Source organism: Neophocaena asiaeorientalis, unplaced genomic scaffold (genome assembly GCF_003031525.2).
Source record: "Neophocaena asiaeorientalis asiaeorientalis breed wild unplaced genomic scaffold, Neophocaena_asiaeorientalis_V1.1 scaffold454, whole genome shotgun sequence".
In the NCBI taxonomy this organism is placed as follows: domain Eukaryota; kingdom Metazoa; phylum Chordata; class Mammalia; order Artiodactyla; family Phocoenidae; genus Neophocaena; species Neophocaena asiaeorientalis.
The window spans coordinates 174,062-191,028 of NW_020173722.1; the positions used below are offsets into that span (position 1 = coordinate 174,062).

At 48.2% G+C, this 16,967-nt stretch overlaps 1 protein-coding gene across 1 annotated transcript in view; it reads left to right on the plus strand.

The window, feature by feature from the left end:
* Positions 1–16,967, plus strand: part of HK2 (hexokinase 2) — a 60,828-nt gene that overhangs the window by 40,660 nt on the left and 3,201 nt on the right. The window contains exons 6-17 of the mRNA XM_024750664.1: positions 746–845; positions 1,170–1,353; positions 4,000–4,155; positions 5,515–5,748; positions 6,899–7,203; positions 8,544–8,692; positions 8,948–9,067; positions 12,158–12,253; positions 12,702–12,801; positions 12,903–13,086; positions 14,404–14,559; positions 15,770–16,003. Coding sequence (XP_024606432.1) covers positions 746–845; positions 1,170–1,353; positions 4,000–4,155; positions 5,515–5,748; positions 6,899–7,203; positions 8,544–8,692; positions 8,948–9,067; positions 12,158–12,253; positions 12,702–12,801; positions 12,903–13,086; positions 14,404–14,559; positions 15,770–16,003 — 2,018 coding nt within the window. The remainder of the gene's footprint in view (positions 1–745; positions 846–1,169; positions 1,354–3,999; positions 4,156–5,514; positions 5,749–6,898; positions 7,204–8,543; positions 8,693–8,947; positions 9,068–12,157; positions 12,254–12,701; positions 12,802–12,902; positions 13,087–14,403; positions 14,560–15,769; positions 16,004–16,967) is intronic.

The following is a 16,967-nucleotide window of genomic DNA, read 5'->3' on the forward strand; positions in this document are numbered from 1 at the left end:
GGGGTCTGGAGGCTCTTTACATTCTTTTGGGTTCACTCTGAAGTCTTTCCCTGTCTGTCCTCAAATCAGCATGAGAATATTTTGTGGTTCTTAATGAGAAGTTTTCTTTTCTTCTTCTCTGCTTCTCTGCTATGTTACTCAATAATCTTTATTTTTTTCCAGTTTTACTGAGATACAGTTCTGTATAAGTTTAAGGTAATGACATACCTATATTGAGAGAGTTAGCACGCCAGTGATCTTATATATGATCAAATGCCTTTGGGGTCTTCATATTAGCATGACGGACAACTAATCTTAGCCTTGGTACAAGAAAAACCCTTTAGTTCTTAATCTGAAGAAGACTCGAATATCATTTTCAAATGAGAAAGTTGGGATGATATTGATATCAGGGTGGAACAAGTAGAGAAAGGACATGATAAAGGTCTTGTCACAGAAGGACAAGACCTTCTGGGAGGGAGGGAGAGAAAGAAAAGATAAAAGAGAATGAGAAGAAAATGATAAGACGGGCTCTTCTCAGTGCAGTGATGGCTGTGAACTAGACTGCAGGGCTGCTGTCAGCGAAGCCCTCCAAGATGAGGACCAGCAGGGTGGGAAGTGAGATGCTGCTGTTAGACTGGATCTGGACCCAGTTTCCAGCTCTAGCCTTGCACTTGAGCTGTGTGTCTTACTGCTCTTTCTCTTCATCTTCACATCTGTAACCTTTCTGTGACAGTGCAAGTCAGAAGCCCCCCTTTTATCCCTGCAGGACTTTGATATTGACATTGTGGCAGTGGTGAATGACACAGTTGGGACCATGATGACCTGTGGTTATGATGACCAGAACTGCGAGATTGGTCTCATTGTGGGTGCGTGAGCACTGGGTGTGAGGAGCAGTGCTGGCCGATGGATTGCGGGGGTGGGCTGCAAAGAGAGGAGGGGTCCATGGCCTGGATGTTCCTTTGTACTGACTACTTCATATTGGAAGATAATGGTGCGGTCACTTTGGAGGGCTGAGCCAGGACTTGTGGAGTTGTGGGTGGTAGTGGGTTGGACCATGTTGGGATGTTGGGAGTCTGCACCGAGGAATCCCAGCCACCCTGGGTGGTCTCAGGACGGAGGTTTAGGAGACATGTGGGGTTTGTGGGGAGGATGGTGCGGGTGGGTGCCGAGCAGTCCCTTGTTTTGTCCAGGCACGGGCAGCAACGCTTGCTACATGGAAGAGATGCGCCACATCGACATGGTGGAGGGTGACGAGGGCCGTATGTGTATCAACATGGAGTGGGGAGCCTTTGGGGATGATGGCGTGCTTGATGACATCCGCACGGAGTTTGACCAGGAGATCGACATGGGCTCTCTGAACCCCGGGAAGCAACTGTAAGCAGCCGCCCTGTGTGCGGTGGGCTCAGGGGGTGGGCGCCAGAGCTGAGGTGGGGGCTGGCCAGCTCTGGGGGTGGTTCTCATTTTTACTTTACAACCTTATAGCCCCCAAAAGTTGCCAAGACACCCACTGCTTCATGGGAACCTTGCGCTTCCTAATACATTGTGACGATCAGTTGCTGAGAGAGCTCTAAAAAAGATAGGACAAGCGGACAAAACAGATTATGGGTAATGATTTGACTGGATCTCTCAGAGCAGTCATTTTAGAAGGTCGTATTCTTCGTATAAGTGTGCGGCCCTGTTCTTTCTTTCCACCTTAAGTTTGTGAGCTGTCCATAGAAACAGTTTGTGCACCACATAAGAAAAGTCATGTTGAGATGGCAAAGATTAGGGATCTGAAAGCTCCTTTTGTAGTTCCCAGCTCTGTCACTGCTCAGGGGATGAAGCTGTGAGAGTTGGCTCCAAATTACTGGCTGAGGTTCTGACTCAGACTCCTGCAGCGTTGCCTATGATGACCTAGGCTGGGTCGCAGCAGTCCCAGGGCCTCCTGCTCCAGCCGTAGCCAGACCCAAGGCATGTAGAAAAGTTGGTTAAGGAGCCCATTTGGCCACCTTTCCTGGACCTGTGGTCCAGCCAGGATCCTGGAGTGGCCTGGAGGAGGTGCTCTAGCATTTTGGACCCCTGAAGTCTCTCCAACCTGGTCAGACTTGGTTTTTAGTTACTTTTTTTTTTTTTTCTTTTTTTTGCGTTATGCGGGCCTCTCACTGTTGTGGCCTCTCCCATTACGGAGCACAGGCTCCGGACGTGCAGGCTCAGCGGCCGTGGCTCACGGGCCTAGCCGCTCCATGGCATGTGGGATCTTCCTGGACCGGGGCACGAACCCGTGTCCTCTGCATCGGCAGGCAGACTCTCAACCACTGCGCCACTAGGGAAGCCCTTTAGTTACTTTTGATTCTTACAAAACATTATTTCACTCTCACAAACATTTGCCCAATGTCCTTATTAAAGATCTTGAAACAGGGATTGCTGCAAGCTCTGAAGGCAGTTACAAAACGTCTTGAGCAATCAGGCCCTCTCTGGTCTTTTTTCGAGGCTTGCGGGATCTTAGTTCCCCAAGCAGGGACTGAACAGGGCCCTCGGCAGTGAAAGCGTGGAGTCCTAACAACTGGACCACCAGGGAATCCCCATGCCCACTCTGGTCTTACTGGTGTTGTGACTGTTGTAGGAAATCTTCTAGTACCAATCCCTGCTTGGAGAGGAAAATCCAACCTATAAACCAGCTTTATTAAAAGAGAGTCCTTTTCTTTACAGGGGGAGTCCTTGCTTCCTCAAAGCACAGTCTATTTAAGTCACAAGCTTCTCTCACATGTTGAAACATGAATCCATTTCACAGACTGGCTGTGTCTGCCATGGCTGGTGAGAAATTCATGGACTGAAAAAACTGCTCAAAAAGAAAAAAAAGAAATGCTGGGAGGACATGTACCAACGTGTCAGCTGTCCCTGAAGTTATTACTGGGCTTGAGGGGGAACTTTTTTTCACTCTTTATATGTTTCTAAATAAATATTTTCCAAACATTGACTGAAACAAAGTGTTTTTAAAAACTGAAATAAAAACTTTTACTGCTCACACTTCAGAGCCCCACCGGCCCCCTCCCCTCTCTGTCGTAGAACCAGCTATGTTGGAGAAGGTGCCTAGGGCAGTACCTGTGAGTTCCTTACTGTTGAAGCTGGGCTGCCTCCCAGGCAGCGTGCCTGTGCTGGTGCTTCAACATTTCAAACATACCTCCTGCTCAGGCAGTTTTGCAGCTCTCCACTTAGCTCCGGTTCTGCCATACCTGGCTTTGGGTCTTGAGCAAGTCACTTCCCGAGGGCCCGGCTTCCTCTCTTTGGTTTGCACCAGGTGACGTTGGAATCCCATCCACACCCCTGCTCTGGGCCTCCTCTGAAGGTCTGCGTAGATTAGGGCCCCAAGGCCCTGCGTGCCTCCTCTCTCTAGGACCTAGATCCTTTCTAAGATACCAAGAAAGGGCCTTTTTTTGCTAGAAAGAATTGTAAGGGCTTGGTTTCTCCTGTCCCATATCTAAGCCAGAAAGACGATCTTGTAAAGAAAACAGTGTCACCTAGTGTTGAAAAAATAAATTACCCAACTGCCCTCTCAGCTATCCCGTCACCTTCCTCCTCGGAAACTTCCAACATGTCTCACTCCCAGATTCCCAAGACCACCTGACACTTGGTACTCCTTCTCACCTGTCCCGACCTGTCCTTCTACTCTTTTTCATCATCCTCCCACCCCAGGTTGCTTTCACAGTTTTCTCAGGAATCCACAGATGGCCTGCAAGGGGAGGGACAGTGTGAGGTGATGAGTTGCTGGCCCTGTGCCCCAAATTTAATCAGATTGACCTTTTTTTTTTCCTCTTGTAAATAAACATTGAGGTTCTACGTGAGATTTCATTTTAAAAGAGCATTTCCTTGCTAGAGAAGGAAATACCGTCACTTCTCTACATCTCTCACTCCTAGTCGGTGACACACAAGTTAGTGCTTTGTCCTGCATCAGCCCCACGTGTGTGCGTGTTGCTTCCATAAGGAAGTTGCGAGTTCATTGGCAGCAGAGACTTAATTTTTTTGGTGTGTCTCTCCCTGCAGATTTGAGAAGATGATCAGTGGAATGTACATGGGGGAGCTCGTGAGGCTTATCCTAGTGAAGATGGCCAAGGAGGAGCTGCTTTTTGGGGGGAAGCTCAGCCCTGAACTCCTCGCCACGGGCCACTTTGAGACCAAAGATGTTTCAGATATTGAAGGGTAAGCTTCGGGTCCTTCTCTGTTCACTGGGACCCCAGAAGGGTGGACAGGTGGCCGGGGAATGAGGAAGACGCATGGGCCCTTGATCCTTCAAATGTGGATGGCGGGAGGGTCTCGCCCAGTGTGAGGCCTGGGCCTCACATGGCAGGTCTGTGGCTAGATGTCACCAGCCAGATAGTCTCCACTCTTGTCTGTTTTGAATGTGCTGACTACCATGGTGCTGGGGACAGCTGGCCCCCATGCAGGGACTCGTGCTTTTGCACTTGTGTTCCTGCCTGGCCCAGGGACCTAAGCTTAATCCTGGGGGCTCCCTGTGGGTCTTTTAATGACTCACTTGCATCTACTTCCTTTCCCTTCTCCTGAAGCTCTGACATTTCATTCCCTATTGGTGATTTTCAAAAAGGGCTCTGTCCTGACCCCTGCTTCATAACAGAAAAATAGGTCCTTGGATGGCCCTGAGATTGACCCATTTATTTCCAAAAGGTAGGGCTGAGGCCTACCTACATCTTCACAGAGTGGCAGGAGTGGGAGTGAGGATGGCCTGATTTTTGTTTTTCAGTTAACAATATCCAAAGTGTTGGGCCTGGTTTCCTGTCCTTGAGACTTCCACTTGTCGCTTGATGAGGCCTTGTCTCAGGGACCAGATGGTGGAGAGGAGGTGATTTTGGTGCTGAAGAGAGCAGTGAGACAGTTCAAATGACTTTGTTTTAAGTGGAATTCTCGAAGGAAATGTACCTACTTGTTAAAGTTGGAGGGGATGACAGTATTCATATTTGTGTGGCTCTTAGTTCCCCTAAGAAGAGGGCTAATCTCATAGCATCAACCCTTTATCGCCATCTTTAGATGCAAGGTAAAGCAGTGCTGACTCCATTGTGAAGTGCAATAGACTCTGACTGCCTTATAGAGAGAAAATAGGATGGGTTCCACAGCTGGGTTCCTGTGGTCAGAGGGAAACCATTCCCACTAACCTGAGAAGGGCAAACTCACACACACACACAACTTGGTGCGTAACGCCCCAAGACCAGGGCCTTGTCCTCCCATAGGATGTTAAGAAAAATTAATTGTTCTCACTGGGGGAAAATTGGGCACCTGAAGTACTCTGTGTGTGTGTGTGTGTGTGTGTGTGTGTGTGTGTGTGTGTGTGTGTGTGTCTGGGAGAGGAACTCAGCTTGTGCTTTCCTCTCCTCCTTATTCACTGCTCACCGCCCCCCCATAGGTGGACAGAGCAGTGAGGTGGGTGTCTGCCCTCCCTGGGACATAGTGTTTGCTGGAGCCGAGGGCTTTCTATGTCGGCCCACATACCCCGCCCACTGGCCACAGTGAGTGGACCCCTGCCCACACGCTGTTTCTGTTTCCCAGGGAGAAGGATGGCATCCGGAAGGCCCGCGAGATCCTGGTGCGTCTGGGCCTGGACCCAACACAGGAGGACTGTGTGGCCACTCACCGGGTCTGCCAGATCGTGTCCACACGCTCAGCCAGCCTGTGCGCGGCTACGCTGGCAGCCGTCCTGCGGCGCATCAAGGAGAACAAGGGCGAGGAGCGGCTGCGCTCCACCATCGGGGTGGACGGTTCTGTCTACAAGAAGCATCCCCAGTGAGCCAGCATTCGGGACCTCTGATAGACCTGACTCCACAGGAACCCGGTTTTGCACTGTGGGGTGGTGGAGATGGACCACAGAGTTGAGGTTCTTTGTAGAATAAAAGCTCCCAGTGGGGCAAGCGGGAGCTATGAGTGTGTTTTCCTTGGCATGGGTAGAGGCTATTTCTGAAGGCTGCCAACTAGGGCTTTACTCAGAGCTCTCCTGGCTTCTAGGGGCTCTTTTTCTGCACCCTCTTATTTCCAGCTTCTCTGGCTCACCTGGGTATTGATGTGATCCTGCCCTGCCCTCCATGTTTTGATCCCTTGGTCATAAGTGCTGAAATACTCAAATTTCAGTTGGGACCTGAAGGATTTCTCTCAATTGTGCCCACTTACTATCCCATCATTTTCACCTAATATGAGTGCCAGGTCAGTGGGCCTTCATTAACTGAAGGTAGATGTGGAAGGTCTCAGCCATTCCATTTCCTAGGCTCCTAGTCCAAAGCTCCAAAAACTTTAAACTGTACACGAATTACTCGGGGATCTTGTTAAGAGGTGGATTCTGATTCAGAAGGTCTGTGTTCAGCCTGAGATCCTGTATCTCTAACAGCCCCCAGAGATGCTGGTGGCCTATAGGCCACACTTGGAGTAGGCCCTGGAGACCATGGCTCCAAGCAGCCACCACAAAAGAATTTCTGGCTGAACACACCTATTATCTTTAGCTGTTCAGAACACCTCTAGGATTGTTGGCAGAAATGGGCCAAAGAGAGGCCAAAGTCCAGAAGAGCATTTTGACTTTTTCCTTTTTGGGTCTTTCATAAGCAGCATCTAATGAAATGAAGGAAGAAACATGAATAGTAGTTGGTGTCAGAATCACCTGAGGCCGATAAGTTGGGCAAAGGAACTGTGGCCTATGGGAAGGGAGTCTTCTGTGAGTGCATGCAGGCGACACTGGCTTCCCAGAAGGCCACCCTTCCTTTTAGCAGGGTGGTCGCAGTTGAATAGCTGAGCTTTTATACAGTGACCCTTAACTTGGGAAAGAGTAGGGAGAGGATGTTTATAAAGGGTGTCAATTGCGCTGAGGTGGTGAGCTACTGCCCCAACCATTTGTACCATTGACTCTAACTGTGGACACCCACCTCTTACCCCACGTCTGTGACTGCAGTTTCGCCAAGCGTCTTCACAAGACCGTGCGGCGCCTGGTGCCCGACTGCGACATCCGGTTCCTCCGTTCTGAGGACGGCAGTGGCAAGGGGGCAGCCATGGTGACAGCAGTGGCCTACCGGCTGGCCGATCAACACCGAGCCCGCCAGAAGACCCTGGAGTCTCTGAAGCTGAGCCGTGAGCAGTTGCTGGAGGTCAAGAGGAGGATGAAGGTAGAAATGGAGCGAGGTCTGAGCAAGGAGACTCACACCATTGCCCCCGTCAAGATGCTGCCCACCTATGTGTGTGCCACCCCTGATGGCACAGGTATGTGGCAGGGCTGCCACCCAGCTCACCACAGGGTTCAATCGCTGTGGGAGGACTCCCTTAGCCTTAGCATTGGGTGTTCAGGCCAGATTGTTGACCATGTTTCTTCAGCTATAGTACTGGGAAATTCTAGTGTTCGGTGGTCTCAACCAAGGCATTCCTCTGCTAAAACTGAATGGTGATAATAGTAAACACTTAATGAATGCTTACTATGTGTCAAATGCTTCTCTAAGCATTCTACAGATATTAATTCATTTAATTTTTAACTGTTAACAGAGATTAGTAGTTAATATTGTTTGTTAACAAGCTATTACGTTTTGCACAAAACCTAGGCACAGAGAAATTAAGAAATCTGCCCAACTTCACACAGCTAGAAAAATGACAGAGCTGGGATTCAAATCAGGAATTTTGGTTCCAGGGCTAGCTCTTATAAGGCCAGGGGTTGGCAAACTGAGGTCCATGGGCTAAATCTGACCCACTGCCTATTTCTGTAAATAAAGTTTTATTAGTACACAACCATGCCCATTTGCCTACATGCTGTTTATGGCTGCTTTGTGCCATCATGGCCAAGTTGTATGGTTGCAGCAGGGACTATGGCTCATAAGGCCTAAAATGTTTACTGCCCAGCCCTTTACAGAAAAAGATTGCTGACCCCTGCTCTAGGTCTTGCAATCTAAGAAATGGAGGTCTTTTCCCAATTCAGAAAAATGATCATTAACCAGTCCAGTGTGGTACAGCTGGTACAGGTTCCAGAGCTGGAGACTGGGACTCAGTCCCAGCTCTACCATCTTCTGGCTGTGTGGCCCTGAGCACAGCCAGATCTCTCTCCTCCGTAGAGGGGAATGCAATGCCTCCCTCTTAGGGCTGCCTGAGGGTTGCATGGAAACTGTGTGTGACACACGTAGTGCGTTGTGACTGTGCTAAAAAGGAGGGTTTTCTCATTCTAGAAACATTTCCCTTCAGTTTCCTTTAAAGAGTTGGACTCTGTTGTTCCTTCTGTATTCTAGAGCCTTATATGAGGTGGCCTTTGATTTAGTACAAGTGGCGTGTCTGGATATTCTGGAGTATATACTGTGTCACCATTTCTTTCCTGTGTTCTGGAGCTCTGGAGCTCATTGTGACTCCTGGGGCCCCACAACTTGAATCCGTTTGAGAGCCTCTAAGGAGCCAGCAGGGTTCTGGCCCCGGATATCTTATTTTCTTTATCATTAGGTGGGGCTCACAGTCCATCACCCTGAGGTTGTCCAGGGCCTCCTGGGAGAGCTCCCCATTAGGGGAAGGTGTTTAGACTGTCACTCTCTCCAGCCCCAACCCACCATCTTCCTGGGCTTATTTTCCAGAGAAAGGTGACTTCCTGGCCTTGGACCTTGGGGGTACCAATTTCCGGGTCCTGCTGGTGCGCGTGCGGAATGGGAAGCGACGTGGAGTGGAGATGCACAACAAGATCTACTCTATCCCGCGGGAGGTCATGCATGGCACAGGGGATGAGGTGAGGCAGGGTGGCACCTCTGGGAGGGGACCCCAGGAGACACCCACTTCTCACCTGGGAGGGCAGTGCTTTCTCTGCTCACCCATGGTCCTGGGGAGGGCTACGTGGGCTAGGGCCCTGGGCTGGCCTTTGCTTAGGTGCGTGCCTGAACTGGCCTTTCTCCTGGGTGGAGGCCTCGAGCTGGTGCTCAGACCCTGGTGGGGCAGCACTCCTGGGCCAGGGTTCCTCCTCTCAGAGCCCAATTTCTGCTTGCAGCTCTTTGACCACATCGTCCAGTGCATTGCCGACTTCCTTGAGTACATGGGCATGAAGGGCGTGTCCCTGCCTCTGGGTTTCACCTTCTCCTTCCCCTGCCAGCAGAACAGCCTGGACGAGGTAATAGTGCCTTCCTGGAGGACTCTCCTATGGGCTGTACTGACTCTGAACCAGCCAGAGTTTCGAGCAGGGGAGAATGCTGGGCTGAGAGGAAGAAAACAAGGGCATGAGTGACAAATCATGGGGAAGGGCTTGTTGATGGGAATGGGCAAGTCAGAGCTGATAGAGGTCAAGCAGGTAACAATCTTTGGGATAACGATGATGATGCTAGTAATATCAACAACTGACGTCTTTAAAGCATTTTATGCGAGGTACTCCTAGGCTTCCTGTGTGCGTAACCTCATTTAACCCTTAGAGCAACCATAGAAGGTAGGTGTTTGTATACCCGTTTTGCAGAAAGGAGAACAATGTCTGCGGAGATGCCAACTATCTTGCAGGTCATATAGCTTGGGAGCGGCTAAGTCATGATTTCATTCCGGTTTCCTGACACCTGAGTCCGTGCTGTCAATTATGCTCAGCTGCTCCTGAGGCTCCCGTTTTGGGCTCAGGACATTTCGCTCCATCTCCCTTGGCTGCCCTGGTGTTTCTCTAGTGTCACCTTTGCTTTTCATTCCCTGTCACCTTGCCTCGGATGAATGAAGCAGGTTGTTGAAGAGCTGGTGCTCCCACATATTCTGGACATGGGTGTGTTGAAGTGTAGGAGAGCTGAGTAGGCAATGCCTAGGCTTACTCAGGGCAGATGACTGGTATGTTAGATATCAGAATACTCTTATTTAAGCAGTTGTTTCTCTCTGTCTCGATCGGTGTTCTAGAAGCTTACATGCTTGGTACAGGTGGACATATGCTGTGGATGGAGTTACCAGGGTACAAAGGGCATGGTTCCTGCTATAGGTGCCTACAAACAAACTGGATTGAGGAAGCAAGCTCAGAAAAGCGAGAGCTGCTCTTTGGAATGTGGCAGCAGTGGAATGATGAAGCCCCGAGGATGATGTTAATCTGAGCACATACCTGGAGGGCATGAGGAATACTTGGTCAGAAGAATGAGCTGCTGAGGAAGAAAGGCGGGCAGGCCCGGCAGTATGGAGAAAGGCATGTAGGTGGGAACAGTCATAGGTACAGTGGGCTTGGCCCAGTGGCGGGAAAAGACCTGCGTTTCCAACAGCGTCCCTGGAACAGGAGGCCTTACGTTGCTCAGCTGAGTTTTGTAAATGCCTCCCACTCCTCCCTTCTGAGAGTTAAATTCACCACGTGCACTAGCACGTGCACTTCCTCAGGTTTTAGGAAGTCCCGCAATAAAAACCCTGCCTAATCCAGTATTTCCCAACAGCTGTTAACATTTGTCCAGTGTTAGCTAGTCCAGTATTGCTTTTAGCTTTTCCAACTTCTTTGTCTCAACATATTATACTTTTTCAGTGTCCATACATTGGGTTTTAAAGCCTTCACATTTGCATCAATTTACCAAAAGGACTTATCAAACGTGTATAAATATTTACGTGATATTTAATGAAACACTGCTTATTATAACAGTCATTAGAAACAAACCAAGTTGTCCAACAGTGGGAAATAGTTAAATCATGAGTCATTCACTGCCTCATATCAGCCAACTAGTTTTTTCAAGGAATTTCAATGATTTGGGAGAACACTGGTGGTAAGACTAAAAAAATATTTTTAATCGAAGTATAATCTCTATAATATAGAGATATACAAAACGTGATTAATAGGAAGATAAAAACATAACATTCCAGTGTACATGCTTCCAGACTTTTCCTACTGAAATATTTTTAACAGACACTATCTTACTTTTCAAGTATAGCAACATGTATACATGTTTATATATTTATCTAGTGGCTCCCAAGGCATGTTAACTGTTTCTGTCAGTGCTTGAATTGTAAAATTCCAGGTCATTGTATTGGACTTTATACCGTATGTTCTAAGTTTCTGTAAGGAGCATGGATTCAGTCTAGAACTGTGAAAACTAAGAACAAATGAAGCAGAAGCCGGGTTTTGTCTGTTGTTGTCTGTAAGCTGGATTCTGCTCTGCTGAGATCACCCTGTTGATGGGAAAACCAGCAGGTACTGAGGTCCAGAGGCCTCAAGCTGCCTGGGTTAGCTGGTGGCCACGGGCAGTTCTCCTCAGCTGTTGGGGCCTCTCCATGTCTTATTATTAAGGGACCACCTGCAATAATGTAATTTGAACATTCTGTACGCTTGAAAGTGCCAAATACAAAATTTCATCAGAGACGTCAAGCTAATCCGTAGACAAGAAAATCAGGTGGAGAGAAGTACATAGTTGTTTGGATGTGGGTGTGTAAACCAGGCCACTGCTGAGATTGTACTTTGTTTTTCCGAATTTCCTGGGATCTGAGCACAGCGGGACTTGTGAGACCAAACTCCTGGGCCATGAAATGCCAAGCGGGCTGGTATAAACAACCAAGCAAGTCATGGAGAAACAATACAAGTGGGTGGATAGTGAGCACACAGCCCACTTATAGGTTCTGACCTCTCAGGAAGGGGGCCTGGGGGTCCTTGATGCTTGTTCCCTGATAGGCTATGGCAGCAAAGAGGGAACGAGGGAACAGTATATGAAACAGTCCTCCATATTCAAAGCCACCATGTATCTGCTCCTGGAGGGCCCTTTGACACAGCGAAGGGTACTTGTTCACTTCGTACTAGAGTTTGAAATTTTAGAGACACAAACCCGCCCCTCTGTACGCTGTACGGGGCAAACTGCTTTTCCCCGTGAAAGAAACAAGCGTATAGAACTTAGTTCCTTGGCAGGGGCGGTCGTATGGTGCTTATGAGCCCATCCATCGGAATTGGTGGGCCTGGGGGGTGAGTCCTCCTCTCTTGCAAGCTGTAGGCCTTGGGCAAGTTACTCCAGAGCTACAGTTACCTGTAAAATGGGCGTGATAATAATAAACATTCCACAAAAGTGCTGTGAGGATTCAACGTTGTAACACATGGGTTGTGCCTAGCCCAGTACCTGTTGCATAGTAGGCACTCCTAGTAGGTGAAACAGGTTTAGAATAATTTGTGGGTGAGATGATTGGTTTTTAAAGGGCATCTGTATAACCTGTGAGGTTGTGAACTAGAAAATGACCCGGGAGCCCTTCTCTGATATCCACCTCCCCGCCCATGTGTGATTTTTAGAGCATCCTCCTCAAGTGGACTAAAGGCTTCAAGGCATCTGGCTGCGAGGGTGAGGACGTGGTCACACTGCTGAAGGAAGCCATCCACCGGCGAGAGGTGGGAGAGGCGCGACATGAGGCCTGAAGTGATCTGGGTGTTCAGAGCTGGGGGAAGTGTTAAGTGCAGTTGTGTTGGTCAAAGGGAGAGTTAACCTAGTCCTTCAGCAGCTGGTGAGTGTACACTGTGTGTCAAGCCCTGCTCTTGGCAACTGGGGATTCAGGAACGCCCACAGAAAGCTCTTGTTATATAAACAATCCCATGAGCTAATGTCAGGTGCTCTCGAGCTATGAAGGAAGATGAAGTTGGGTGAGGACAGAGTGAGTGGGCTGGGGAAGGGCAGTCTTTTAAATAGCATAACCAGGGCAGGTCTCTGAAGAGGTGATATCTGAGCAGAGAAAATGAGCCCTGCCTTATAAGTTTTAGATACATTTAAATCTCCCTTGCAAGGGTCTGAAGGGAGAATATTGTGGTTCATTTGTGGATTGGGATCTGCTGTTGCTCTCAGGAGTTTGACCTGGATGTAGTTGCTGTGGTGAATGACACAGTTGGGACTATGATGACCTGTGGCTATGAAGACCCTCACTGTGAAGTTGGCCTCATTGTTGGTAAGGACTCGGGCTGTCCTTCCTGTGTGGGGACACACAACCAAGGGTGGGAGGACGGAAAGTGCAGAGTGAGGCCCTGACTGACATCTCTTGATTGGCAGGCACGGGCAGCAACGCCTGCTACATGGAGGAGATGCGGAATGTTGAGCTGGTGGAAGGGGAAGAGGGGCGGATGTGTGTCAACATGGAGTGGGGGGCCTTTGGGGACAATGGATGCCTAGATGACTTCCGCACAGAATTTGATGCAGCTGTGGATGAACTTTCCCTCAACCCTGGCAAACAGAGGTAGGTACCCAGCTGCATGTAGGCCCTGGTACGTTCATCTCAGAGCTGAACAGTGATGAGTGATCTGGTCCTCCACAACAGCAAATCCCGGGACACTCATTCTCTTGAGATGTTAATGGAAGAGATTTCTTTGGAAAGGGCTTCTTGTCAAATACATCTGGAAAGTTCTGGGTTAAGTCCTCTTCCCCCTGCTGGACTGTGATGCTCTTGAAGTCCAATTGGGAAAACAAATCACAACAGTTATGTTGCAAGAATTTCATATAGGGAACTGGTCACACAGGTTTTAGAGGGATGGAAAGACAAAAAGGGGATGCTGAGGAGCAGTTAGTACATGTAGCAATCAGCTCCTACCCTGAGGACTAGGAGAACAGGTGGGAGAGAGTATTAAAACGTGGATCTGGAACTTGAGGAAAAACAGACAGTTGCACCACCTGCTGCCATCAGGGTGAAGAAGCATTGCTGGGGTGAGGCAGATAGGAGTAGGAAGCAATAGAAGCAAACTTCTTTCTCCTCCTTCCATCCAGTATATGGCACCCTCTACTGTCATACTGGACGAGGGGGTAGCCCCAGCATCACAAAGCCCCTGGTATGGTGGGATCCCATTAGGAAGAGGTTGCACGTAGTGTTTCCTAACTAGATTAATCAGGGACCATACTTCTGCAGAATATACTTTGCAAAATATTTGTTTATAGTAGAGGTCACAGGCTAAAATGCCTCCAGGAGCCAGGCAGGCAACATTAATGAAAGAAACAGGCTGGAATAAGACAAGATTGAATGATGATGGGGTTTTGGTTGAAACTGAGAACACTGACTTTTTAAAGGCACTAGGTAGAGCCAGAAGACCCTCATGCCATTGAGTAGTCATGTTTCGTTCTAGTGGCCAGAACAGGGGTCTCCAGCTGGCACTAGTTACTTGAGCAATAAGTGATTAGCCTGAAGAGAAAGCATGCTAAATTAAATTCTCAGCAACGCAGGGGGTTAAGACAGCATCTTACCCTTCTGGAAGTGTGGTGGGGTTTGGGTGTGCGTTCCTTCTTGAGGAGTTGGGAATAAGCCTTGGAAGGGAAATGAAACCACAAAATGGGGTCAATCTCAGGGAACCCCTTGGGCCTCAGGACACGTTTTACTGAAGGCTATGAGTCAGTATGTGTGGATGCCAGGAATCCTGCCTCAGCGAGTCAAATAGCATTTCCTTCCCACGAAGGGGAATTTGTATGCCTTCTACCTTCTAATGCAATGAGGGTGACGGGGCTGGTGTACCTCAGCACATCCCACCACCTTCCTTCTTAACCTCCATGAACATTACCTGCATTGCAGGTTCGAGAAAATGATCAGTGGCATGTACTTGGGCGAAATTGTTCGTAACATCCTCATCGATTTCACCAAACATGGGCTGCTCTTCCGTGGCCGCATCTCGGAGCGGCTCAAGACACGGGGAATCTTTGAAACCAAGTTCCTGTCTCAGATTGAGAGGTGAGAATTTAAGGCCTGGAACAGGATAGACTGTATATCCTCCTTTTCACGGACAGACAAGCTGGGATTTCCACAGTTCAAGTAAGATCAGGGTGTGGCTTACGTAAAGGTCAGTTTAGTAGCTCCCATGTTTGTATCTATATAGTGTTGTTTTAAAGTACGTTATGAACAGTTGGCATTTTAAGGGAAAATATATAATATTCTCATGAAAGATCATGGTAAGCTGGATGAGCCTGTGCAAAGAAGTATTGTTGGGTTTTAGACCAATTTCAAAGGTAGAAAGAAATATAGCTGCTCATAGAATGTAAATTGGAATGCACGGAGGAAGATAACCCACTAAAGCACTTATGCTTGGCAAAAGGGTTCTTCTTAACTGCTGGCTGCAGTAATAAGGCAACCAGGATTGAGTGAGGTTGGCATGTCAGGCAATGCAGAAACATGCCCTGTGGCGGCTCATTAAAGCAAAGCCTTCTTCCTCCAGTCTAATGGTGGAGAAGTCTGCTCCAAATCAGAATACTGAATTTCAGAGCCTTTTAAAAATTAATGCTGTGTCATTATTACTCTCACACATATAGGAAAACAGGAACTGGTTGGTGTACATGAGTGGGGCCCTAGGGCATCTGCACCAGTGAATAGAATATTGTTCTGGTTTGCATGTCTGTTTATTTTCTTCTTGTAGTTATATTTATCTTTGTTTCATAAATAGTGCACAAGTAGATTTCAGACAACCCAGAGTGGGGGAGTAGAAATAGAACAGGCATTTAGTGTTGGTGGGTGACGCTTGTCCTGCTGACCTGTGAACCATGAGAGATTGGACAGGAAAGGGCTTTGCAACTGAAAACTGTCGCATACGAGGATCATCACTGTCTTTACTGTCAGTATTTCCAAATAAGTGGAATACATGGACAGTGAATTTCCTTTTGTTTTGAGTGTCAGTTTTGTAGCAGCAGTGCTCTACCTTGCCTGGGCAAAGTGGCATAAGGAGCTGTTTCTTCGTGTTCTCTCTGTGAGGGTCAGTGAGATGAGCACTAGTTCCTGAACTGAGTTTTAAGAATGGAACCACCTCTCATGGGCAGTGGCTTTTGCCCCCAGCTCTCGGAAGGCCAGGTCCCCCAGAACCACTTCTGATGAAGGAGCCAGGCCCCGGAGTGGCAGGCCACCATGCCCTCTAGGTATGTGACTGACCACTCACTGTCTCCTCCTGGCCCAGTGACTGCCTGGCCCTGCTGCAGGTCCGCGCCATCCTGCACCACTTAGGGCTCGAGAGCACCTGTGATGACAGCATCATTGTCAAGGAGGTGTGCACTGTGGTGGCGCGGCGGGCAGCCCAGCTCTGTGGTGCAGGCATGGCCGCCGTGGTGGACAAAATACGAGAGAACCGTGGGCTGGACACCCTCAAAGTGACAGTGGGCGTGGACGGGACCCTCTACAAGCTACATCCTCAGTGAGTGCCTGATCTCCACTCTTCCTGCCCATCTTTCTCCCTCTTTCTCACCATTCTTTCCTTGCTCTCCTTTCTCTCTCTCTTTATTTTATGGCAAATTATCAGATATTCCAAAGAGTGTATATAATATATATATATATTATAGTTTAAAGATTAATAACTAGAAGTAGGTCTGTGTTTTACCACCCAGCTAGGAAGCCCCCTGTGAGCCCCTCCCAGTTGCACCCTTCATTCCCCCCTACCATGAGTGAGTGCTGGGGTGATTAAGTCTATTGCTTTCTTTTCCCCCTCCATATATCTACGTATGCATCTACATTGTTTAGTTTTACTTAATTTTGAACTTACCATATGACATCTTTTCTTTTGTGACTGGCTTTTCTCACACCACATTTATGGTTTTGAGATGCATCCACATTGAAGTCTGCAATCACAGTTGATTCATTTTCAAGGTTGTATAGCATACCTTTGAATGACTATACTATAATCTATTCTAATGATGAATATTTGGGTTATTTCTAGGTTTTGACTATTACAAGCAGTACTCCTGTCAACTCTAGTAAATGTATGCTGGGACTCTGGATCAAGATTTTTTCCTGCAGTCTAGGGTAGGGGTTGGCAGATTATAGCCACAAGTGTTTTTGTAACTAAAGTTTTACTGGAATACAGCCACACCCACTTGTTTATGTGTTGTCTATGGCTGCTTTTGGTTATAACAGCAGACCATATGACCTACAGAGCTCAAAATACCTATCGTCTGGCCCTCTGTAGAAGAAGTTTTCCACCCTCACCGGTGGTATGGAAGTACTGAATTCCCTTTTCTTTTTACTCTTTTTCCTGTCTTTCTCCACCTCTTCTCCCTTTTCTCCTCTCATCACTATTTCTCTTCTCCTTTCTTCCCTCACTTGCATACGTTGAAGAAATTGTTTTAAAATTAGGAAGTGCCTTAGTCCCTCTCCCCTAGAAG